The sequence below is a fragment of the Molothrus ater genome, chromosome 9, assembly GCF_012460135.2.
Source record: "Molothrus ater isolate BHLD 08-10-18 breed brown headed cowbird chromosome 9, BPBGC_Mater_1.1, whole genome shotgun sequence".
In the NCBI taxonomy this organism is placed as follows: Eukaryota; Metazoa; Chordata; class Aves; order Passeriformes; family Icteridae; genus Molothrus; species Molothrus ater.
This window is the reverse complement of record NC_050486.2, coordinates 10,171,174-10,198,533: the sequence shown is the minus strand read 5'-3', so window position 1 is coordinate 10,198,533 and position 27,360 is coordinate 10,171,174. Positions and strand designations below refer to the sequence as shown.

General features: G+C 41.2%; 1 protein-coding gene across 1 annotated transcript; it reads right to left on the bottom strand.

Moving 5' to 3' along the window:
• Positions 1-163: 163 nt before the first annotated feature.
• On the bottom strand, positions 164-26,461 carry WDR47 (WD repeat domain 47). Its single transcript, XM_036387729.2, has 15 exons — positions 26,260-26,461; positions 20,236-20,402; positions 18,587-18,670; positions 17,958-18,042; positions 15,529-16,331; positions 13,118-13,241; positions 10,653-10,831; positions 10,308-10,565; positions 9,547-9,622; positions 8,150-8,307; positions 5,408-5,577; positions 4,364-4,534; positions 3,956-4,087; positions 2,217-2,435; positions 164-1,559 (listed from the first exon to the last, which is right to left on the bottom strand). The coding sequence occupies exons 2-15, from the start codon at positions 20,391-20,393 to the stop codon at positions 1,417-1,419; spliced, it is 2,760 nt and encodes a 919-aa protein (XP_036243622.1). The 5' UTR covers positions 20,394-20,402; positions 26,260-26,461; the 3' UTR covers positions 164-1,416.
• Between the last annotated feature and the right edge of the window lie 899 nt (positions 26,462-27,360).

The following is a 27,360-nucleotide window of genomic DNA, read 5'->3' as shown; positions in this document are numbered from 1 at the left end:
CACTGTATTATTACTTACTGCGCGGCAAGTTCCAATACTTGGAAGCAGTATCAAAGCTCTTAGGTATTTTATAATTCTGGCATTCTTAAGTCATAGGTCACACTGTTGTATCATAGTTTTGAGGAATTATAAATAAAGAATTAAAAATAACAGATGAAAGGGGTGCAGGTGTTGGAGGTCTTTATTGAGATTATAGCACAGATACACTTCTATAGTTACCTTTCCACTTTTATACGATAGTTAAAAATGCTTGCTACAGTGCACATATAATTTAGTAACCAAGAGAATCCAAAATGTAACTGCAGTTCAAATAAATAAATAACCTAAAGTTTAAGTTTTATATTTCAAAAAGTAAAAGGAACTGTACAATATGAAAATATAACAATACATAAACATTAGAATCTAAAGTTTTGTAGAAATAAAACTGCAATTTCCCATACATAAACAGTGCAAGAAATAAAATTCAGATAAGCTTCTGAACTGGGAATTTAAACCATTCTTAAATTATCATGCAGACATAGCATTTTAAGCCATGCTGGTTTGTATTACAGCATTAATGGTATCCCTTTTACTTCAGAAATTGATAGCCATTAAGCTCACTGTGACAACTTCTGCCAATCCACTCTTTTCTACAGTACATTATACACAGAGGTATTCTGTTGCATTCAAAAAGTAAAATATTACATGTTTCTACTGAAAAAAGTCAATATTTTACTTTTCCCCCTCCAACATGTTAGCTGGTTCAAAATAATGTCATGTAGTAAAAACAGCAACATTTTTCCCAGGTTAGATGAAAAGAAAGAAAAAACCCCACTATATAATGGACCATAATCAAGAAGTGGTGACTACCTAGCCAACCTTTAAAGTTCAGATTTTTTTTTTACTAAAAAATGTTGAAACTATGGAGATGTTATCAAGTTTGAGCTCTTGTTTAAAAGTGATGAATACAATAAACCTGAAAAAACAGTGGAAGTAGTTTTTCTTTTATGCGTGTGTGTAACTAGTTACATACAGACTTGAATTAAGTGTTCCTCAACTTAGGTTTCTATACAAAATTCTCATTGAGGCAAAGAACAAGGAATGCAATTAATACCAAACTGTAAACACATCATTCATGTTACTCTGAGTGCACATCAACAACAGAAGAGTTCTCCTCATAAACTTTGGCAACAAGACTACAATAGGTCACAGCAGCATGAGTTCAACATGGAAGACTGGAAGCACTGCAAAAGAATATACTAAAAACACCAAGACCTCCTAGAAACCAGAAAAATCAGTGACAGGTACCTCTCCTCTTGGTAAGACACTCTCCTGCTCAACTGCTGCTCTCTCAAAGCCTCATTATTATTACTTGTTTGGACAGTTCCATAGTCTCGGTCTCTGTGCTTTAGCTGCATAGTTGCCTTTGTTTGCACTCTAACCATTGTAGGTCCAAAGGGTTACAGTTCTGTCTGCAGAAGATGACAAGAAGGAAAGATCTTGCGTGTGCCACCTGCACTGAATAACTTTGTCCTTGTGCTCCCCTACCACCATCAGAGGAAGCTGCTTCGTCAGGTCCCCTGTGAAGAGGAACAGAAATCATTACTCATGTCATGAATCTGCATCCCAGCCCTCGGGTGAAGGGTCTTTTTTAACCAGTTTGCTTACTTTAAGCTTGCATCTGTATTTCACCTTATGAAGCCCACTTGAGTCCCTTTTCTCTCTCACATACACATCGAGCATAACAAAAGGCCCCAGCGTTTCAATTTTTAGGCATTAATGGACAAAATACAACTTAAAAATGCAGATCTCCACCATTTTTACACAAGGTGATTAAAATTTGTTAGTCCAAGAAAATCAAGTCACTTAGACACACCCAATATCTTTCCTATTCTAAACTTACCCGATAAAAATGAGAATTACTATACTTTTTTAGAGCTTTCTTTAAGGGTCAATTTTATGAATACTGTCTGAAAGCAATGGCCATCTCACCAGGCAAGAGTGTTAATTAGTGGTTTTACTGTAATGAGACCATCACCCCAAACCAAGATTCAGTTCACAGCCACACGACTTAGCAAATTTCCACCAGACACAACCACATACATACACATCCAACCTTTCAAAGCTCTACTATTTTTCCCCCTTTCCAAGTAAAAGCTGATCCTTGAGCCAAGTCCTCAACTCCAGGTGAAAAGCCCCGAAGAGGAAGGCAGCCTGTGACGCTGTGGCTGCGTTACCTTGCAGGTCTGTCACCTTGATCTTCATGTCGTAGGAGCCGGTGAGCAGGTAGTGCGCGCCGGGCGAGAAGCGCACGGAGCGCACGTCGCTGCCGTGCGGGTGGTAGCTCTGCACCATGCGGCCCCCGCGGATGTCGTACAGCATGCAGCTCGAGTCCTCCTGGCCCGTGGCCAGCAGCCTGCCGCTGGGATCCACTGCCACCGAGGCCACAGCACTCCCTGCAGGGCCACAGACACCCCACAGCCCACGGCACAGTTAGCTGCGAACAGCCACCTTTCTTTTTGTTTTTTTTAAACACAAGAACATGCATTGCAAAACAACACCGAAAGCTGGCCTCAAATTTAGGATGTTGGCGGTTGGGTTTCTTTCTTCTTTACTTGGAGAAGTTTTTCCCGTAAGTTGCTAGGAAATTAACTACTGGGTACTTATGGGTACTTAAGAAAAACAAAAGAAGGGGCCAAGGTGGGGAGAGGAGTGTAGCATCTGGCTACTCTTCGTTTTCTCTGGGAGTTTCTCTCGGAAGGGAGGGACACAGCGGGATTTGGGGCAGGTAAAGGATGGGGCTGGCTGCGTTCTCTCTCTGCGTTTCGGAGGACAGTGGGACCTGCGGCCTGGGGAAAGGAATTGGCTGCCACCGCCATAACCCAGCCGGGAGCTGCCTCGCTTCTTTCCAGCATATCCCCCCTGCCCTGCCGGGACGTCCCGCAGTTCCAGCTACTGGAAGCTGCTGCGGAGCTTCTGATACATCTCGTCCGCCACCCTGGGATTTCTGATTTCTGCTGATCCCTGCCGTCCCAGCTCGGTGCTCCTCAGAGCCCTGCTGGAGCAGCGGGATCGGCTGCCCGGGGTTTGTGGAGCGAAGCCTCTCCCCCATCCACCCCCGCCCGTGTGGGCCGAGCCGCCATCACTGCGCGGTGCCCGAGCCCGGCCACAGCGCCCCCTGCAGCCGCGGGGGGTCAGCGCACCTGCCCTGCCCGCCAGGAGCAGCAGCGCCCCTACCGGCGGTGGCCGGAACTGCACCGGCGGGAAAGCGCGGTCAGGGAAGCGTCTCTGGGTCCCTGGCTCTGGTTGCTGTTAACGCCAGAGTTGTTGTTTTTGTTTGCCTTGTTATACATGCTAGTAAAGAACTGTTATTCCTACCCTCGTGTCTTTGCCTGAGAGCCTCTTAATTCCAAAACTGTAATAATTCGGAGGGAGGGAATTTACATTCTCCATTCCAAGGGAAGCTCTTGCCTAGCAGACATCTGTCTTTCAAACCAAGACAGATGAACATAACCAGCTAAAAATAAAAAAGACTTCATGGTTCAGCACTAAAAACCTGAAGCCATAATTCACACTTTAATCATAGCAAAGACAGTATTAAAGCTGCAAGAGAAAGTATCTGTTCCACCACAGGAAAGAAAATTACTCTTATGAAATAATGTGGAATACTGCAAGGAATTCACCCCTGCCCCAAAGCTTCAAGGACTTCAGTGAGGTTGCTGTATTTGAATGCACTTAAAAGTGTCTATTTGAAAGTCATAAGGCAAAAGCACTACCCACCTACTGAAAGGAAATACTACTTTAGGAACAAACAAACAAACCAAACCACAGGTATGGATACCCTCACAGGTTCTTTCTTTAAGCTAAGCTGCCCTTCTGTGCCACAACCTCCCCTTACATTCACTCTATGTGACATGGACATCTTCAAAGGCTATTTTCATGCCATGATGGTTAGAAGAATGATAGCAAGTCTTGCCTGTTCCATGAAATGTTGTTCCCACAACACGAACACAGCTTGGCACTCTCAAATCCCAAAATCTTACAGTCTTGTCTTGGGATCCGGATGCAATCATCCAGCCACTCCATGTATAAAGTGCTAAAATATGTCCTGTGAACAAGAAGACTTCTTAATTTGATTAAGCATCATTAACCCAACCCTGCACTGAAATAATACAGTTGGGATTATTTTTTGCACTCAGAGGCTTAACAATCCCATGGAAAACCTGCATTTTGCATGATCCAGTGTATGGCAATACCCAGCTTTGTGTCTCCTCTGGAAAGAGGTGTGCACTCTATTAGATGAACAGCAAACATATTTAACAACAAACACTTTATTAGAATATAATACAGACTCAAAGTGTGACACAAGCCACACTGTACCTACCAGTGTGACCACTCAGGGCATGCAGGCCTTGTCCACGCTGACAATCTGTTGTGTAAATGTTACAGTCCCCTGCTCCAGCACTTATTAAAATAGCACCACCACTTTCCGGGCCTTCCATAAAAGCAAGGTCTCTGATTGTCCCATCATGCATGCTGAATTCCAAATCTGGTCCTAAAATAAATTGAAAATCAAGGAACAAAGTAAGGCATATGTTGTTTGTTAGTGCTGTGCTCTTTAAAGAAGCTACAGAGATAATAGAACATTTTAGAGTGAACATGCCAGCAAGTGCACACGTGGCTGTGCACTTCAGCACAGAACACACTATTTCAGTTACTACAGTACAAATGACATCTCTAAGAATCTTGGGTTTGAGTGCTGCTGGAGCTTCCTACTTCCTAAAGCTCTGCAAAATGTACACTGACCAACCATCACCACTGCCATCTGCAGGCAAGGTTTCTTACAGAGTATATTTACTTCTTTTTGTAAACTCTGGTGAACTCAAAAGGTTTTGTTTGCCAGGAGGAAAAGATCATTGAGAGCACTGCACTACAAAGGACAAGGTAGACTAAGTTCAAAACAGAAAAGGTAAGAGCCACATTCAACATGTTGATTAGGAGGGGTGGGCATGGCAAGTAGTATTTGCTGGGACAGAAACCTTCTTAAGATGGGTAAGAAGAGAGAACTAGGCAAGAGAAAAGGGAACTAGGAGTGGAAATAAATTCTTAGTGACAACCATGCTCTAGAAGTGGGTATGAACATCTGGTTGTTTTACTGTGGGGAGGAATTTGCCAAGAGATAGAAGAATACCAGAGTCCTACAAAATGAAACCAAAACACAGCCACCCAACCCAAACAAAAGCCCAAAGATAATTTTAAGCCTCTCAGTGGTTCATTGCTGGATAGAGACCATGGTAAAAAGGAAAAGAGACTGAATTAAAATATTGGAATAAAAATAACAACACATCAATGTAAACTGAATGGTTTTTACAAATACCGGGAAAGTAATTGAAAATAAATTCTTTGAACTAAATATACAACACAGTACCTGTTGCATTACAAGTTTCTGCATTAAAAGGCAGCACTTTCACATATTTATCATTAGAACCAGTAGCTAACAGCTGTCCACAGGGACTCCAGGCTACACAGTAGATTGATCCTTTATGATGCTTATTCCTCTTGAAGCGAACTACAGGTTGTTTAGGAGTATTATAAGCACTGGTAAAAGAAAAAAAAAACAAATATCATACTTCTTTTTATTTTTAAGGGAAACAAAGTATTCTAAAATGAAGATACTATTTTTCTGTTATTTTGGGTAACATGAAATTCATGACTACTTGCACTGAAACATATATATGTGATCAAAGACAAAAGGATCTTCTCCTCATTTTCTCAATTTTTCCTCATCTTCCCATTGTATCTGTGACTGAACATGTAAAAAGAACTTACCCAGTCCCTTCATCTGTAAAGGGTTGATACAGATAAACTATAGTAATTACTAGCTATAGGACAACAAAACTCTGGATACCCAGAGTCCAAAACTGGTGTGAGTTTTCTCTACATCCTTCATATGTCAACAACTTAATTCTGTGACCACTTTTGAATATGCACAAGTTCAAATAAGCAACAGTAGGCCAAGCCTGTGCAAGAAAAACAGATTTACCACTCTATGTTCATGCAAAAATCCTGACAGCATCTAAATACAACACAGATTATTATTTGTAAAACCGTATCAGCTTTACACACTGGAATTTAAATTTCCTTGACTGCAATCAATTACCTTCCCACAATGTTCTTTTTCTGCTCTCACAGCAGGAAGAAATCAAGTACTTAGGATAAAGTATTGCAGTATCCATCTCCATATCACTCCAGTAAAATCAACAGGAGAAATTCAACAAATTAAATTGGTATTGAAAAAGTTCATAAGCCTTACTATAAATACTTGAACAGAAGAGGCAGAGAGAAAAGACAGAAGACAATCTCCCAAGTTTTTCAAGAAGCTTGGATGATTAACATCGCTTTAGTAAAGAATACTAAAGTAAACCCACATGGCAGCTAATTTTATTTTGTTGCCAGAGAGGAAATCCATTACAGATTAGCCTAAATCAGGATCATTCAACACACTGCAGAGCTCCCCAAATGGCCTAATGCCTTATCTCACACTCTGAGTTTGGATTCACCACATCTTAAGAGGAGGATCACTGACTCTCTCAGGACATGACATGGGAGCACCTGCCCAGGTCAGAGATCACATGTTGCCAATCCTCTGCATTGTGCAGCACTGTGATTACTTGAGCAGCATTTGCAGAACTGTAACATGTACCTCTCAGCGTTTAACCTTAAAGGTGTGCAAAACTCCCCACACTACTATTAGACCTTTTGAGAACAGAAAAAAAAAACAACCTGTCTTGAATAATTCATCAGTTTGAAGGACAAGTAAAAAAAGTTTAATTGGGCCAACAGAGCTTCAAAGAAGAACTATTCTACACAACCTCTTTGAAAAGCACATAATTTTGAATGCATGTCTAGACTCATGTTGTTACAAGGATTAGAATATCTTTAAGATAATGTAATCTCTCTGCTGACTTGTAAATCCCATGATGAAGTATTTTAGGCAAAGTGTAAGCACAGTTAAAATCAACAGTAAGTGGAAGAATTACAAGTTCAGAATTAAGGAAATCTCAGTATTCCTTTCGTGTCCAGATGCACTGTGTCTCTTGTCACATCAGATTGTGCACTGCAAGTACAAACTAAGGCTGCAGAACTGCTCCAACTTTTCCCAACGAGCAGAATAAGCAGCAGTGCAGGAGCCAACATGTTTTGCACTGCTTACCAGCAAGAGGCTGTTTGGGCTTCAAGCCCAGTAAGCTGCCTTGTATTAGGTAACAGAAATCAATTCCTTTTTTGTTGTGTCAAACACTGCTCATAAATACTATGGAGTTAAACTTCAAAGGCTACCTTACTGATGATATTTGAGGAAAAGAAAAATCAGATTACTTTTTGAACACTTTGGAAGCCTGAACATCAGTCCTAAAGTGGGAAGATATTCCAGATAAAATCACTGTGCACACTCCCCATAAAATTGTGAAGTTTTAGATGCTTCCACTTCTCCCCTCCTCCAAGGAAATAACACAACTGAAGCAGAATTAAGGAGATTGTTATTGATTTGGCAATATTTGTTTTCAGGTATATTTTCCCTGTCCTATTAAAAACAGGTGGAAAGGAAACTAAAAATACAGGTGCACAGTAAACCATAAATGATTCTTTTTCAGTCAAGGAACCAATATACCTATAAAACAATGTTTACAGTAAAAGCAGGCCAATAGGCACGCTCTGACAAGTTTTTTGCTGTGGAAGTCAAGAAGATACAACTTTCTCTACTATTAAGTCTGTCCTCCTGCTAGAAACTGAATCTTGTGGAGCCCAGCTTGTGCTGGCTTGGCAACCGACACATGCTGCTGCCTTCTTCCACTGCTACAGCTGGAATATCAACACCACAGGCCAAGCAGCAAACTCAAAAAAGCTCAGTTGCTGAGACAAAAAAAATCACTTTTATAAGCAAAAGTGTGGTCTTGTGGCAATACATCTTGTAAATAATAGAGAGCAAAGAAGCAGACCACAAATATACAAATACTTAAGCACATTATCTTATTTTTGTTCAGCAGGATTCCAAGGACAGCATTGCTGTAGTTATGACAATAAAATAAAGATATGAAACGTACAGGTATCAGTAGCTCAGGAGAAAAGTGCTATGATAGAGAAAAATAAACAATTATGTCAGCTTTCTTACCTTGGGTCAATTACTTCTGGATAGGCACAAACTCTCAAAGTTTTAGAGTTGGAACCAACAGCATATAAACTCCCACTGGGATGAAAGGCTACAGCTCTGACAGCTTGTGTGTCTTCTAGAGTATTAATGCAAATAAACTGCTTTTTTGATTTGTCATCCTGTGTAGAAGGGTAACAGTACAATTAGGTTCTTCTGTGTAAAACTGGACATTTGAAAGTAGGTGTGACTGCTTTGTGGAATAATGTAAAGCTACTGTAGCCAAGTATTAACAAGTAGCAGCACAGCAGGCTGGATCACTCAAAGCACAGTTTTGTAAGCAATGTCTACTCCAAGTCCAAGAATGCTCTTGAAGCTCTTTTCTTCAACTGACTTTTACAGATAACATTAATTAGTATTTCTCATTTTCCCTCCAGACTTCCAATTGCTTTTGTTCCTCTCAACAGCCCACCTCAGATGGGCAATACTACAGTTTATTTCTGTGTAAACACATTTGGTCTGTGTGAAACTTGCAAGGGGAACAAAGCTGCCTTTTTACTGAAAACAGTCCAAGTCAAACAGTTTCTAAACCAAACATAATATTAAACATAGAATCAGATTTTCACCCTGTACGTAGCACAAAGTTATCATTAAATTATGCTAAGCTTTATTACATCATCCTCTTTGTGACTTCATGACCAACTTTCTAAGATTATGATTTTTATTCATGCAGAAACTTTGGAATGTACTTATTGCAGTTATTTCCCTATTAACTACTCCCCTGGTTTTTCAGACCATACTGACTGCAGTACAACACTCAAAGTTTTAACCAAAACCACAAAACTATGGTTGTAAAAGACATCCCACTGGAGCATCTGCTGTACAAGGAGAAACTGAAAGGGCTGGTACTGTTTGGCCTTGAGATCAGAAGGGCTTTTCAGGGTGTGCATGTGTGCATTTCATCAGTGCATACAAATATGGGACTGGGGGAGTGAAAAAGAGCAGGACTCAGCAGGACTCTTCTCAGTGGTACCCAGTGAAAGGACCAGAGGCAATGAACACCAAATAAAGTACAACAAATTCCACTTCAACTTTTTTGGTGTTTTAAAAACACTGTGAGGATAGTCAGACACAGGATGAGGTAGCCCACAAAGGCTGGAAAACATCCTCCATCCTTGGAGAGACTCAAAACCTAACTGGACCCAGCCCCTAGCATCCTGCTCTATTGACCCTCTTCTGAGAAGTGCATTTGGATTCAGTCTCCAAATGTCCCTTCCAATCTCAATGGTTCTGTGACTGTAGGCACTGCACCAACCAAAATTCATTCTAAATACCTCTCAACAGTAAGAGGATGTCACACTCAGGATTAGGTACTGAATCTTTTGATAACACAAATGGTAAAAGACAACAAGAAAACTCACCTCATCGCCTCGTGTCCTGGATAAATTCCCTGAAGAGTCCTCTGACTGTGGCTGAGTGACAGCATGCTCTGATGCACTGGGATTTGGTGAAGTGTTTAACATCACAAGACAAATCAACAAGAGCAGGGACAAATTTTTTGGTAAGTATTTTTCAGACTAAAGTCACAGTTTCAGTCATTCTCAGAACTGACTAGTTTGTGCAAAGTATTATAGATGTCTGAATCATTACCATTAAACTATTACTTTTACAAGGGACAGCCCTATTTGCAGCAACTCCAAGCATTGAACAAGAGAACTCAAGTTAAAAATGTTGTTTATTCTGCCACATACCTATGTATAGATACAATTTGTACACAGAGGGGGAAGAATTACTATTTCTTTCAGGTCAGCACTACTTTTAGCTAACAAGAAATTCCCATTCTGCCCTGCTGCTCCCTTCATCTAGTTTGTGTTTCATAAAAAAGCTCCCAGAAACTTAGAATAACACAAAATAAACAAGAACTAAACATCTAAGATGGAATAAAAAGTCCAAAATTAACAACAAGCATAAAATGTAAGCCATAAAAAATAACCACTATTCCTGATGAATGCTGTTAAAAAAAAAAAAACCAAAACAACTTTATAATCCCTACTATTTAGAAAACACTGATCATACCCCTATTCAATGACAAATTAATTTGATAGCTAGATAAATACAAACAGCTCTCCCACAGTGCAAGCAGAAGGGTATTTCCAGCCCTGAGTGCTCTCCAGCAGCTCACCTTTGACTGCCCTGTACAGGTGACTCTTCAGGAAAGGGAATCTGGTTAGCTGATGCACACTTGCGAGGAGTGCTGGTATTCAGATTTGGGCTGTCAGCTGTTATCCTCTGGCTACCATCTGAAGGTGCTGATGTGAAGTTACTGGCTGCATTGGTAGATGCAATCCCTTTGCTCCCGTTACATTGCTGGCTGAGTGTTTGTACATCATTTCCAAGACTGTCCATACCCATATTTAATTCTCCTAGTTTCTGGATAGATCTGATAACAAATGACAAGTTAAACCCAAGGTCATTATGAGAATTTACAGAGGGATATGGGTGAGTAGAAGAATGAAACTCCCCCAACCTATTAAGGAACTGTTCAGTAAGGTTCTGTTGCTGGTCAGCTCCATCTTCTTGATGGACTCCTCCCTCTAACAACATCTGCTGGTACAACTGTCTCTGCTGCTCCTTCTGCTCCAAGTGCTGCTGGTACCGCAGTCTCTGCCTGTAGTACTCCTGAAACTGCTCTGTGGAATCACGAAGCTAAAAAGAAATGAGAATCACAGATGGAATTTAAATAGCTAATTGTGGTATTTAACATACATATTTACTTTCTGGTTCAGTATTTCAACACAGGTATCAAAAAGTCAGGAGATTCATCTCTGAGGAGTGATGATTTTATTCTTCCTTAAAATCAGACAGAATTTACATATTAAAAAGAGAAAGCACTTCACTGTTGAAGCAGTCCAGCCTTTATAGCAGTCCTTATAGTTCTGAAGGAAACTGCTCTTTCCTACAACATTTTTAAAGTATTACTTAAGATCAAAACAAAAAAGTGATTGAAAATAAACCCCAGAAAACTATGTAAGTCACACTCTCATTACAAATTTAGTATCTTCTGCCATGTTGACACCTCCCTGCCATCAGTCTGCAGACCCATTTTATCTCTCCCTTCAGCAGTGGTCTATCCAAGTGTTACATTTTACTTTTGAAATTGGTGCCTGTTTTAACTCTAAAATTCTTTACTTTCTGGACCAAGCCAACACTTGAGCTTCCTTCCTCATAGCTTTTTCTCCTTTACAAGCTGTCTTTAGCTTCCCACACTGCCAGCTGCCCAGGACTTGCTGTCTTCTGCATTCCTAAACCTCATTTTTCTTTCACTTTTCTGCTAACAGCTGAGAACAAGATAAAAATGAACAGAAGACCAAAAACACTTTAGTCCAAGGACAGATTATCCACACTGAACTGCCCTACATTTTCTGAAGAAAAAAAGCAAACTGCATATTTACCTAATAGAAAAAAAACCAGAAAAATACTAATAGAAAAAAATAGCAATAGTAAAAAAAACCCCTTGCATGGGTTTTTGTTTATTTTCTGGAGTGACAGCTTTATCATCCATGATTTAAGTTATATAAGGACATCCTCATAACTTTGCATTAGTTCACACAATTCATACACATTCTGTCTTTAAATTCATGAACTCTTCCCCATTCCTTGGGTTATCATCCTAAACAACAAGTATATTCTTGTCTATTCTTCTTTTCATGACTGGTACTTATTTGTTACAATTTTATTCAATCTTTTGATTTTTTGCATTCTGTGTCACTATTTCCCAACTAACATACAAACCTAAAATATATTGCTCAGAAGCTGTATTCTATAAACTCTGGCTTCTAAATCAGCCTCTACAGAAACACATCTAAAACAAAGCTCTGAAAAGAAACTTTAATTTTTTCCTCCTACAGGTATATACATACACCACTATGATGTGGGAAACAAAACAAGATGAAATTGCACCAGGTAATGCATTTATTTCTACTTACGTGTAACAGCCTGGCCAACATCTTCACCACAGCACCTCCTGTCCTCATTCTCTCCTACAAATTCTGCATCTGTTTTACTGTTTTTTCCTCTCCTGAAGCCTGCCCTGTTCTATACCTAGCTAAGCTCTTCCTTCCCTTCCAACATGCACACAAAACAGAGCTGCAGCAGAAGTGACTCAAAGTCCTTGAGGGGAGTGAAGTCTCAAATGTGGAGGACTTTGTTAACCTTACAGACCCCATTGCCTCACTCAAGAATCCAGAGCCTACTAGAACACAGAAAGCTAGGCTGTTTTTCAGTCAAAGCTAGGCTGGTTTTCAGTCTCAATGCTATTTTTCACTACCAAATATAGAGACTGGTATTTAAGTGTGGAAAAAGAACAGAATAGGTAACTGTTTTCATTGTTTCCTTCTGAGGTATTATTTCACTTACCCCATATTGTTGTTAAGGGAAAAAAAAAGGAGAAGAAAAAGATAGTCAAGGCACAGGCCTTCAAAGATGAATTCAAAAAAGGTTATGCTATTGGATTCTGAATAGCAAAGATATATTTATGAGGGAATTGCCCAATTTTAATTTCTCTATGTTCTAGATAACAACCAGTGCAAGATGACCTACAAAACATAGTGTTAACACCAAAAATTACAAGCTGCATGCTGGATTTCTCACTTGAACATGAAGAGGAGGCTTAAGCACTGTTTAACACAATCTAACATTTTTTCCCCCTTCCTTTTAAAGATATACACAACAGTTTAGCTGGACTGCTGATGTGACAAGGCACTCTAATCAGCTGCATTACGAACTCCAATGACAGCAGAACTTTATACAATGGGGGGACAAAAAGTAGGAGTTTCTTTTACAAGATGCAATATGGCATTTTTACTATAGTAAAAACAAGATTCAAAGCAACCCATTGTCATGCATGAAGTTCTCCACACAAAGGCAAATCATTATGAAGTGATCAGAACCCAGCTCAAAGGGCCTCATTATTTTTAAACAAACAAGCACTACCTCATTTTTCTCTTGTTTGGCTGATCCCTGACTCTGTGCTGCATTGAGTGGTTCATTCTCTGGAGCTGAGCTCTGGCACGAGGTCTCACTGCCAATGGGATGCTGGGGCTCCACAGGAGTATCACTTCTCGCAGCAACATGGAAAACAAAACATGCTTAACTGAGAAAAATTAAGAGTAGAAAATCAAGTGGAGAAAGATAGCATTCTAGAGTAAGATCTGGTAACACAGCATGCAAACTACTTAAGTCACATCAAACTGAAGATACTGCTCAGGGAAAAAAATGCCACTTGCAATGTGTTACACTAAAAAAATGAACTTCCTGCCAAACAAAAAGTACAGTCAGTTTCCAAAAACCTTACTACCATAGCATACCCCAGTTTCGTTTTCTCATCCCTACATTTGAATTCTACATAATTTAAATAAACTACTCAAAATCTTCCATTTCAAAGCAATTATATGCACAAAATGTGTCTGATATACTACAAGACTAAACTCATCCCAAAGGTATCAGTTTAATCACCACTACCAATCTAAACTGAATCTAATATCCATGGATGTTTAACATCCATCCACTTGAACATTCCTGAAAGTGCCAGGTAGAAAAACGTTGATATTGCTTTTGCTTTTCTTGTGTTATTAAGTATTTCTGCATGACACTCTTTCCAAAATGGTTTGGCAATCAACCAGTAGATCTGAAGAACACATTAGAAGCCTTAGATGTCCATCTTCAGTTTTGTCAACTTGAAGTCCTTTACTCAGTGACTTGGAGCAAAGGTTTTTTAGAAGCTATTTTAAACTTTTTGGGTACCTCTGTACAATAACAGGAGCAACTCAGCTGACTGAAAGACAACTGCTTAATGAACTCAACTTATAAAAGAAATGCAGTGTTTCTGTCATGTGCCAAGAGGAAGCAAGGGCCAGATTTACAGAAAGCTCAGCTTCCACTCTTGCAAATACTACCATTTAGGCTGGACACTTCACCTGAAGTTGGAGTTTTTGTCTGAAAAATATAATGCCTTCTTGAAAACTAGGGGTCAGATTCTGACCTTCTAATCCTAACTTTCAAGAGATGTATTATTAAGGAAAAAACATATTACAAACTTCACATGAAAAGACCTACCTAAAGAGCTGCAGCAATTAACCATCTTCTTTAGCCTGCACAATGATGTTGCTTGTGCAGAATTAATCCAGTACTCCAACATTGAAAAGGGAATTAAAAACCTCTCAAGAATCAGTTTTAACACTGGACCTTGGTGTACTCACACAAGTGATAAGGTTTGCCATAGATCAGTAATCTTAGAGGGTTCACCATAAACTAGCATCTTCAGGAGATACTTACATTACTGTATTTCCATTATCACTGGTGAATTGTTTGGCAGTGTTTGTTTCCTTTTTACCAAGTTTAATTACAGCTGCTCTTTACCATAACACAACATATGGAATATTGCTCCAAGGCAAAATTAATAGAGACACCAGCTGTGGCCTGGATTGATCACCACAGCCCCAAATGTAATCTGCTGGCTACTGCACCCAAGTGCAGGGCCAGTTACCCATCTGGTCCTCTAAGAGGCCAAAAAAGCTGGCAGCTGCTTTCTAGGGAAGCTTGAGTAAAACCATTAGAAAGGGACAGAACTGCTGATCAAAAGAAAGGCCAGGCAGAAACATGAAGATAAACTCTCAACTGATAAGTACCATTTTTCCCAGTTACCAGGACATTCTCTCAAAAGTCAATTTTAGAAGTCTATATTTCATTAAAGAACTTATTAATAACCAACTATCTCAAAGTTCGATACAAAAAACATAATACAAAAAATATTCAGCTGCCTTACTCATCTTTGGTTTAAAAAACGGGAAGTAAATATTTCAGCTGAGATACTATTGTAACAATTTAAGTGATACAGGAATGCTACAACAATGGCATATTGTAATTCCCACCAACTTCACTGGGATATGGAAATTGCTCAAGTATACTTAAGTAACTAATTTACAGCGTCAGAACCAAAATTATTTATCAAGATTGAGGACAGAATGCAATGGAGAAAGAAGATGGGAGTTAGAGCTATTTCACTGTGTCCATTGACTTATCTGGAATGGAAGAACACAGTAATACTGAACACAAACCCTAGCTAGACCATATTACATACTCAGAGCATATTTGTGCTCTGTGCTAGGAAACTTTAAGAAGGCCCAAATGGGACACATAAGGCTCAAACCCAAATATGAAAATCTATTTAGAACATAAAAGCATAAGGAAGAAAACACCCTCTATACAGAGTTTAATTACAACAGAATTTAAACAACCAAATTATGTTTCAGTGTTACAATTATGTTCAGAGTTACAGTGCAGGTAAGAACACAGAAATAGTGCAACAACAGCTAAGGTGAAAACAGAGCTCTAGGTGCACCTACCGCTCCGGTGATTCTTCAAAAATGCTGTGACATTCAGTATTCTCAAGCATGAGACTCCTGCTGAGATTCTGTACTCCAGGGTAATGGAAGTTAGCGAAGGAGTGCGACATGGGAGACGTTTTGGTCCCGAGGTCTGTGACCCGCTTGTCGTGGTTTGTCAGTCCACACGAGAGCCCATCCAGGGCAGGGTTTAAGGAGCGGGTCATGTAAGCGTCCGCTGACTGAGGCCGGCGCATTGGGGACGATGGGTAAGGAGAAAGTTTGCTGATAAGAGGTGTCAGAAGGTCAGCATAGGCAGCTTTTGTGGGCTTGAGGAGTTTATCAACATGAATATTAAGCATCTTTTGTTCAAAAGCACAAGAAAACACGGTAGCTGGCAGATTCTGCAGCCACGACAATAAGCTGAGGTCCAAGTCATCACAGCCATTACCACACAAGAGATCAATGCCCAGCAATACTTCACTTTCTGTGATTTCTTCTCCTGTAGCTTTACTCTGACAGAATTCCACACAACATTCGTAAAGCAATCCCTTCATCACAAGCTGAAACAAGCGGTTGTTGCTTGCTTTGAAGCCGGCCTCGCTCAGTTTCCTGTCTGCTGGGATGAACTCTGCCACCATGACACAGGCTTCTTCAAAGCAGTGCACCCGAGCCGTGCTGGGATTCCAGTCCTTGAACTCGGCGTGGTTGGTGAGGCGGGGCAGCGTCAGCAGCAGGCACAATTTGCTGTAGTCTTCCTTAGAGGGACAATATTCCTCCAGCGCGTGCAGGCACTGCACGGCCTCTCGCATGGTGAATTCCAGCTAGGGAGAAATAATATCAACACAGCAATCTGCAGCACGTGTGTTTCCACAAGAAAAAAACACTTCAAGAACAGGCAGCAACAGAATTCATCTGCTACCATTCATTTATCGCTATTACTGCTTATATGTTAATTAAAAAAGCATACAGAGTCTGAAATTGCTGATACAAGCGTAGTTACAACAGAGACAAATTCCTAGATGCTTTGACTTCCTAGAATCCCCCATCCAGTCCCATTTTTCACAGATTCATGGAATGTTTTCATGTCACTGCAGATTTGATGGGCTTAAAATTTCAAATCTGTCACTGAGCAGCTCCAATTCTATTGTAGCACAAAAGGTTACTTCCATTCTCAAAGCCAGCTGACTTATTTTCCCCTTTATTTCTATAACCTATGCCAGTAGCTTTTAATAAAAGCCTTGTAGATTGCTCTAGCTTCCAGTGATTAGCAGCTTTTATACTGAGATTTTCTCTTCTTCTATCAAAAATGTTAAAAAAGTTCAAAGAGCTCTCAGAAGATAAGACCTCCAAATGAATAGAGGGCTTTATTACAAAGCCTGTTTATAGCTAAGAGCCAAGAACCATGTTAAATACACAAAATCAGACATTTTTAGTTACACAGATGTAAAATCCAGTAAAAATCCCCACTTACCCATGTTACATAGACACTGCAATACTTTGACCCACACCACACCAACACATTTGGTAACAACAAAATAAGGAAAATTAATCTGATTTTTTCCCCTCTACTGCTATCCCAGTAACAGTACAGAGATTGAGAGATCAAAGGACTATTACTCCTCCCATTTACAACCAGAAAAATAGACTTACTTTTAACTTTCCCTACTCTATCAAGAAAAAACCCTGAAGTACATTGTAAGTGTAATAGGACAGAAAATTAAAATCAATTCAGTCTGGAAAACAAAATCACTTGTCTTAAAATTACTGTCATTCTTCATTTTTAATTTCATAACATTTTTGTCTTAGAAATTTGGTATTACTGTGCTGTCAGCATAAATGAAAAACTGTAACTAATTTCACAATCTGCACACCTTCTTTGCCAGTTTGAGTTAATGTCTCTTTCCATATCAAAAACTTAAGTCCACAACTCCTGCTGTTTGCAATTTAACATAAGGAGTCCTTTGTGAACACATCTGCTCCCTCAAAAAAACAATTCTGACCATTCTCTCCAAAACAAACCAAAATTAAGCATATAATTAATTCAATCTTTAATCTGACTTGAATTACCACAATAAATTGCTGTGATTCTGAGACCTGCTTCAGAATATTTCTGGGGTGAAAAAAAGTATTAAAAAGAAGAAGAGCCTGGTACTTTAGCACAATGGCCTAAAGTAAGTGTGAGGGTCAGGACCACAGACACAGCATATGGTCACTGATCTATCTGCAATATTTCAAGTAACCCTTTTATGTACAACTGTATTTGACATCAGGGAGCCACACTCACATCCAAAGAATACTGATTACTTTATCCAGTGTTTATGAAACCATTTGGTAATAGCTAAAATTTGTGTATTTAATGCTGGGAGCTTCTGCCCTGCCTTTAATCAGACTAATCTCAAGAGATTTTCTGACTACCAAAAAATCCCCAAACCAGAGGCAATTCTTACATGCTGAGGCTCATCTTCTGCTGACATTGCATTGTTCACACATAAGGCTTCCAAGAATTTCTGCTTCATAATAATGTAACGAAACCTGCAGGTGAGAAGAGAAATACTACATACATCTTGCTCCAGAGTAGTTAAACATTATTCTAGAGACAAGCAGGCTATTTTACTTTAAATTTGAGTTAGGCATAGCTATTGTCATGACAAGGAACTCTGATATGAATTTTAAAAAATTGGTAACCACAACATATTTTTTTTTAAAACAGCAATTTTTTTTTCCCGTAAGTGCTTTCAGAAATACTCTATTAGAAATATCAGAAGGCTAATTAGAAAAAAAATCAAGTATAGCAATCATATTATTTCTTGAATAGAAGTATGACAGAGCATCTATTAAAAGGTTGTACAACATGCATTATATTCCTGAAGTGTATGGCACATGACAACTCATTACGGAATGTGTGCATGTATTTTAAGTACAAGTTTAAAAACACAGGCACAGCACACAGGCTAGAAAAAACCAACAAAAACTAAAGTGAAAAACTCATAACCAACATTTTCATAGACAATATTTAGAAATCCATGTGTTTTCCAAAACTCAAAAAAACTGAACTCTGACATACATTCTATTTTACCTTTTCTTGTCGAATTTTTCCATACATTCAAGAGGCTGAATAAACTGAAGAACCTCATCCCATTGGCCATCAAGAATCAATTGCCTAGTAAAAGAAAGGATCATTCCTTGAATGCCACTGACAAGAACATCCCTTTTCTAAGTAAGATGCTCATTTAAATACAAAACAATAATTTAAATACACAACAGGTCATCAATCTGCTTTGAAAAGTCAATGTTTTGCACAGGTACCAAAATAAATTTTTAGTAACACTAACACTAAGACCATAAGCCAAGTCTGTTCTCAATATTTTGAAAAAATAACTGCATATTAAGTACTTTTAAAGGCATGTAAAAAAATGACAAAATGGTCCTGTGTCTCCTGCTTTACCTGTTATTCTTATTTAAGAAAAAACAACAAAAAGCCTTCCTTGAAGAGTTTGAATAAAGGCATCATCTGAATGAATACATATAATTATGGAAAGAGAACTTAGAAATGTTCATTTTAATTGTATAAATACTGCTGGGGCTATCTTATGAAGGGCATGGGAAAACAAAGAGCTCCCATATTAAGCATGTAAAAGGAAGAGCTTGGCAGGAAGGGTGCCAGCACAGGAGCTCCAACTCCAGGATCAGTGGGCTGGACTGCACAGGTAGAGCAGCTCAATTCCTTCATGCCCTCCTATCACACAGAGCTCTCTATTAAAGGCCTAGGCCTACAAGGGAAAGATGAGTTTCTTCAACTAAGCTAACAATGAAACAAAAAAAAAAAAGTTGGATTAATAGGTTGACTCTTTCTGCAATTCTTCTTTCATTTCATTTTAGTCCAATATTTGTAATTTTAATGAAAAGGGAAGACAGGTGAGGTTTGCTCAGTCATAAAATGTAATTTAAATGTTTCAAGATCAGCTGGATAAGTTACTTTCTCATGCTTCAAAATTATTAAGTACCTTTAGCATGAACAGAAAACATCAATGCTGAAAAACTACTGTGGATGTATACTGATTGTTTTTAATAATATTGAGGACAATATCCTCAATGGTAAATTGCACCAACCCTCATGCCTTGATGATTATATATACTCCTTTCATGTTGTTAAATTTAAGATAAATCTAAGTGTTATTTTGAAATCCACATAATATTTTTAGGGAAAAGCTCTAGAAACCACTTATCCTTGATCTTAACACTAAAATACCATAAAAACATGTTAGAAGTCAATAAACCACACTTTCAGGGCCATGTGATGGGTAAGCAGATAATGGCCCATCACAGATGCAAACAGCCCTTGCTTTCCCATCTTATTCATACCTATAATTTTCCCCCAATTTAATCTGCACTGGCACTTGTTAAGGCTCCTTCCCACTTGAATTCATTGATGTGTCAGAAAAATAACAAAGTTAAACTGAACAAGCAAACAAAAAAATCAATGTCAATGCATGCTACTGCTGCCCGGTCAGTGACTGTTGAGTGGCTCACACAAGGATGTCAAGTGACTCCAGAGCTGAACACACTGCAGGGTTGGGCCACAGAACGGGACCATGAAAAAGCAGGATAAGATGAGGGCACAAGCTAAGATCTCTTGTTTAGTGGCACAGGGCTGGTGACTGAATTACAGTCCAATGCCTGGTTTTCATCAATGTGGTATTTAAGCACCAGAAACAGAGGTCCTACCTCAGGAAGAGCATGTCATCTGAAAACAAGCCATTAATGACCCCACTTTCTTTCTCAAGTGCCAGCATGCTGATGTGAAGCTTCCTTGAGTTCAGAAAATCTAATATTAGCTTAATTATTTCAGCTTCTTTAACGTTCACTGTTTCTTCAGCCGTCATGATGGCAGCCTAAAAGAAGAGAAAGAATTTTAGCTGTCATCAATATCTTATTTTCTGCTTGGTTAGCAAATGTTGGCTACCAACAAAAATAAAAACGCAGATTTATAGGACAGAACATAGTGGCATTACAAAAATTAAAGGTTAAGTAATTGATTTTGAGGTTGACTATTAAGCCATAATTAAGATCTACCAATGCACCTGGCAACTTCTCCATTTCTGTCCTATGCATAAATAGGGGCCCAGATAAACAAATCTACCAAGAAATCAATCCTCTAGCAGTGTGAAAATATCGTGCTTACTAAGTCTGCAATATGTAAAATTTTCCTCTCTGAAATGCAAACAGTGAAGTTCAAAGAGCATAAGAGTCACTTGCTATGTCATCATCTAGAGCTCTCACATATGAACTTAAATATTTCTAACACATATAAAAAGCACAGCACACTAAAAATGCCATCTCTCCTTCCCTTAACTTTGAAGTAGCATATGACAGCTAGGCCAGGGGTTTCTATTCTTCCTTCCTAAGGATGACTATTTCTGTCTACTCCCCTCATGAAGGATCTAAAGCTGCCAGCCCAAGGTGGCCTAGGACAGGGCCTGCTGGCTGCCAGACTCTACACACTCCCTTGCCTCCAGCTGTGTGCTCCCGGCCCTTCCTCAGCCCTCCTCACTTCTGCCACTGCAGGAGCTTTTCCACCTGCTCATGGAGCTGGCTCAGGGTTCTAATGAGCTCTCCAGGCAGCGAGAGAAAGTGGGCAGAGGTAGCTGGGGCCAGCAGGCTGCTTGTTTAAAGCCCCCACAGATACAAGGTCCAAGATCCTTTGCAACACAATTCCTCCAAGGATATGAGAACTGCAGCGTGTACTCCTCTTAGGAAACCTAAATTAAATTCTTTTGGCTAAGTCTCGCCTAATTCCACTAAGTATGACAAAATAGAAGCTGTTGAACTTTATTTTTCAAATGGTACAAAGACTTTAGAAGTAACTCCTAAACCAATCTGCTGAGAAAGAACTGGGGATGAAGGGAGAAACCCACTAACACAGCCAATCTGCACATGCCTTGTCAGGAGCCCTAAAAAACCCAAACCAAATCCCCCCCACACCTAGCAGCACTCCTGGAACCACAATACAACTTAACAACAGGAAAATTTCAGTTTAATCCCATGCTACCACTGCAAAAAGGGGCAGTGCCTCTTCTCACCTCTGCACTCACCCAGGCACTCCCAGCCCCCCAGATAGGCAGTGCTGAGCCCAGGGCAGCTCGGGCACTGACTCGGCCCCACGGCACACGGGCACCCACTCGGCCCCACGGGCACTCACTCGGCCCCACGGCACACGGGCACTCACTCGGCCCCACGGGCACCCACTCGGCCCCATGGCACACGGGCACCCACTCGGACCCATGGCACATGGGCACTCACTCGGCCCCACGGGCACTCACTCGGCCCCACGGCACACGGGCACTCACTCGGCCCCACGGGCACACGGGCACTCACTCGGCCCCACGGGCACTCACTCGGCCCCACGGGCACTCACTCGGCCCCACGGGCACTCGTGCTGGCACAAGGAACCAGCACAGCTTTGCTCTCTGGCAGCAGCACAGGCTGCACCTGACTTCAGTGCACTCTCATTATCAGTTTAAGACCAGAGAAGAAGCCAGTGCCAGTGAGGAACCCTCAGCAGGATGCAACAGCCCCAGGAAGGAGAGACACTGGAGCACAGTGAAAATGAATAAAGGTGGGGGGAGATGACCACACAGAGCAAGACAACCACAGCAACAGGCTAGAGTTCCCAGTGTCTCTCCCTTATAATGCAAAAGGAGACATAAGATTTGTTCTTAATTCCCTCATGAAATCATTCACTTATGCAGATCCAGCAACTGAAAGACAGCCAGCTGTGGGCAACCCATCTTCCAAGACAACTTGAAAAATTATGCAGCCTTCATGTATCTCATGCCTGGAAAGCTGATGTTAACAAACTATCTACCTCCTACTAGGGAAATATGCACAGAATCTGACTAAGTCTGAATAAGCCAAATAACACAAACACTCAGAGTATTAACAAGAAATTGGTTATTTACCAGAGAGGAAAGGAAGAGACAATAATTCCATAAAACTCCTCATTGATCAGTGTAAACCAATGCTAGTGAACTTGAAGGGATACAAAACCCTAGGCCTTAATAACATGGTTTATTGCACTACTGTCTAAACTCCCAAATTTTCCATCTTCTTCACAACTGTATGCCAATTTTTTCCACCTAAGTTTTTGCCAGAACATTTGACTAGCAAAGCATTTGATTATAGCAGCACAGTTTATTTTGGAACAACAGAGACCTAGTTGTGCCAGATGAAATGGCCTAACTTCTTAAAATGGCTGGGTCTAATTCTCATTTTAGTCACAGAAGACTCAATCACCACCTATTTTGATGGGTTTCATGAAAGACACACCCAACGACCATAGGCACACTCTCAGCTAGTAAAGGTAAAAGAAAAAAATTTAACTGGCTTGCAGAAAGAAAGATACACACACCCACAAATCAAAATCCAGAACTTGTAGAAAGATGCTTTTTCCTTATGTTTTAGCCCTTTTTAAACTTCCCCTTTTGGCAACTGGATATGGATTTTTGGTCCCAGAGAAAAAAAATTCAACCCTTCCCTTAGACACTGAAGACGGGGAAAAAAATCAATACAGATTTAACCAGCAGTCTAGTATTAACATCTTAATTCACAACCTCATCTAAATCATTTACACTTCTCTTTTATTATGCTTCATGACAATGGTGGTTTTTATATAAACTAATTAACCTTCTAGTAAAAAGACAAATTAAGACTTAGGCAAAGCTAGACTGAGATTCCCCATCAGAAAAAAAAAATCAGACTAAAAATTCCTTTGAAGAAAGGAACATCAAGTCCAGCTTTCTTTTCAACAGGCTTTGCTGGACACAAGTGCAAACAGGAAGCCACCCTACACAGTTTCAAAGGTTGTCTTAATTATTTATATATTATACTGATGACAAAATGAGCATATTATTCAGTACTTGGATTCAGAGTGCATCGGCATTATGTAAAATCCAGCATCTGTGAGTTGTCTTCCATTTTCCATTGTAGGTTTTTTTTAATGAGAGGTTTGTCCTGAACATAAAACCTCTGACAATTGGAACCCTTCACTTACTTCATTTTCATAAATCAGGGTAAAGAATGGTTGCACCCTCCATATTTGATATAGGACTAGTAACAACACTTTTGGGGTACAGTAAAGAAGAGAGTATTACAACATCCAGACTTAGTTTGGATACTGAACTTCTGAAAAAGAGCTGAAGTACGCTGATGAGCTCATCCATTAACAGTATTATGATAATATTCAGTGTGCATTGCCTATCAGTGCAACACAAATAGCTACAAAAGAACAGTAAACCTACTAGAGAAGATTTTCACACTGTTGGTGGTTTTTAGTCTGATGAGCTCAGACTTCTCTTATAAGCATTATGCTGTCAAAATAATAAGCAGCATTTTATCATGAAATTATAAATATACACAGGCTTACACATCACCCTCTATAAAATCTATGAGGTTTTCTGACATTCAGTAGTATGTCAGTATGTGTATAAATAAAAATAATAATAATTAAAAACCAAAGAACAGCAGGGAAACTCAAGATTAGAGCTCAAGCTGCATCTTTGGTCCATCACCCTGTATTGCTTTCTGCCAGCACATATGGCACACAACGTCACAATCTGATCAGCTCAAGCTCTAATACTCAAGAATGATTTAGGCACAGCATTAGCTTGAGGTATAAATGAAAGCAAATGAGAATTAGACCTTAATATTTCAGGTGCCTTGTATTAACCACATTTCTATCCAACCTTTTAATCTTGCCCAGTCTTTTCAGAATGGCACTTCTCCACATCTTCCTTCCTTCTGTCCACTCCCTCTTACCTTCTGCTATTTCTGTACTTATTTTTCTACATCAAGAAAACAAAAAAACTTCTTGCCACAAAACTGACACATCTTTCCCTTTAACTTTAGTGAACAAGATGTTGTTTAAACAAGCTCTTTGGAACATAATACCTAATGCTAAATCTCCCAGCTAGAGGCTTCATCCTTGTTCTGTTCTTGCTCATGTTCTAAGAACATGTCAACAGCAAGAACCCTCTCGTGGTGTTAAAAGCATAAGAAAATAACTCTTAAAACATTAAAAATATTTATAGCCACTTATGCATATAAATGTACTATTTCAGGAAAATGTTTATAAACTAGAAGCATCTAAAGACAGGTAGCTTAAAGAGAGAGATTGTCTAGTGCTTTCTTAGAAGTAGTTTAAAATGCATATGCATTCATATAATAAAAATAAAAAGTAAAGTTTAATATTGAAAAAAAAAAAGTGAAATTCTACAGTTAAGCATTATTCACATGTTATTTATCAACTGAAACAAATCACTTGCCAATAGCATAGAATATATATTTGGAAAACCAGGCAAGGAATATAAAGTCCCTAACTATTCTGAAATACAAGAAAAAATATTATAGTTCAAATATTAAGGGTCATGCTGTGAGAGCAGTGACACATTTAAAGGGACACTCAATGCCAAATTAGGAGCCTTGGTTCACTGACAGCTGCGATGCGGACCCAGCATCCTGGTGAGCTGTCACAGAAAACCTCAGTGTGAACAAGTCATACATATTTTAAAAGCTGGCTATTTTGCATTAAGCTATTTCACCTTTCAAGCCACCCTACAGTCACTTATATTTGACCCTCCTGCCCTCCCAGAGGCCACTCCAGACTTCTGGCTACACAGAGCCCACTTGGGGTCCAGCGAGGCCCTGGTGGCTCCATTTCTGAATGCCCCCAATCATCTTCCAGTTATTCTATATCAGAAGAATCTATTATTAAAAAAAAAAAAAGGACGAAGACTATAGGACTATAGGCCCATTTTTTATCACAACTGATTCCCACAGCAGAACTTGCTGACATCCATTTCACCCTAAATCACACAATTCATTATCTCAAATGAAATGCACTGAGCATACTAAGTAAGGCCCTAATAAAAAACCTTCACTAAACTTTGCCCAGCTTAACTCTGAGACCTTTTTTACTCCAATACACAGCAAATCGGTGTCCTCTCACACACCAGCCTTTCCTGCCTCACGCAGATTTTTCATTGGCTTGCCATCTAGTAATCCATTTTGTTCCCCAGCTTAGATCAGCTGTTGCTCTCGAGCCACCCGGTAATTCCTGTCTCACCACGCTTGGGAGGTGACCGCAGAGCCCTCAGCATTCACCAGCCCCTGTTACAGCACGCACACGCCTTGCCCAGCGCATTCCGCACCACGAATGACAAAAAGGTGACATTAAATTATGCAATGCTTCACATCACAGGGAAAATATAAGGCAGAAAAATAAGAAACGCCAAACAACTTCCAAAGACTATATATTAACGCCTTTTGACAGTAAAACCCCGCGTTGTTCCAACATTTTCTCCCCCTCCACGCGCGAATCCATAGGAAAGCCGGCTCCGCCGGGTTCACAGCAGCCGCCCCGGTCAACTGCGCCGCGCCGAGCCCGCAGCAGCATTTCGGGAGCGTGAGCTCAGCACCAGCGGCGGGCAGGGCCGCACGGCCCCGGCGCAGGTCCCGCGGGGCACACAGCGCTGCCCCGGCCCGCACCGCGCCCGGGCTGCCCCGGCCGGGCCACAACAAAGGGGCGGCGGCGCTCGGGCGTCGCCGGCAGCCAGGGCGATGCGCCCGCCGCGGGGGAGACACGGACGGGCCCCGGGCCCGGCAAAGACGCCGGGCAGCGCCCACCTGACGCCGCAGAGGCCGCGGTCCCCGCCCGCAAACCCGCCGGCCCCCGCCCTCCGTCCTGGCGCTCACCTGCGGGGCCCCGCGGCCCGTGCGCGCCGGTACCGGCGGGGCGGGAGAGGAAGATGGCGACGGGCCCGGCCCAGTACCGCACTCTGTCTGGTGCCGCTGGTCGCTCCGCTTGCCTCCCACCCGCACCGCTGCCCGCCCGGAGGCGCCCCGGGGCCCTCCCGGCGCCGCTGCTGAAGTGGAAAGCGAAAGGGGCGGGTCGGAGCCGCCCCGCCGCGGGGGCGGGAGGCAGGGAGGGACAGATGGCGGCGGCGGGCGCGCTGGGCGGGGCCGCTTTGTTCGCGGCGGGGTGAATCCGCCCGCCCGGCGGGCAGGGCCGCGCCCCGCGCTGAGGGAACGGGGGGCGGGAGCCGGGCGGGGCCGCAGCTGCAGCCCGGCAAGGGCGGAATCCCCCGCGCCACCTGCAGCCCGACCGCCCCGCGGTGCTCCTGCCGATAGGAGCGCCAGCCCTGGTTCCTAATGTCAGTGTGCAGGAGGCATTTGGGACTGTCAAGGCAGCTCGAGTTGGAAGTGGTGGCACGTTGGGTCTGGGACACATCCTGCGCCGTGCGGAATTTCAGCAGGCGGCCGCCCACTCAGAGCCACAGGCCCCTGAACACAAAACCCGACCCTTTTCCCTGTGAAACAAAACTCACCAGCCCAGGACCCTGATGTTATTTTGCAGGAGGCGCTATCGCTCAAAGTGGGCCAGGCCGTGTTCCCAGGGCTTTCCGAGCCCTCACCTGCTCTCCGACATTCCTGAGGCACCCAGAGCTCACAGCACACGGGCAGGGCAGGAGCGGTACTGCCCGTCCGTCACCGGGTTTCTGCTCTTGCGGTGTGGGCTTAAAGCCTGTTAGCAGCACCCATAAGTACTGCGTGAGGTGCTGCAGCGTTTCAGGTCAGCCAGGGATCGTTTTAGTGTGCTTATGCTGTCATCTGCTTCTCGAGGTGTTGAGCAAAGCACGCATTCTCTACAGAAATCTTATGTATATCTGTAGGATACCTATGTTTTATGAAGACGTATTCATGTATAATTTGACTTTACAATTGACTTACATTTTTGTAATCGTCAAAAAATTATGGCACCTCGGAGCTATTACGGTGACTTGCTCTGTGTTTATA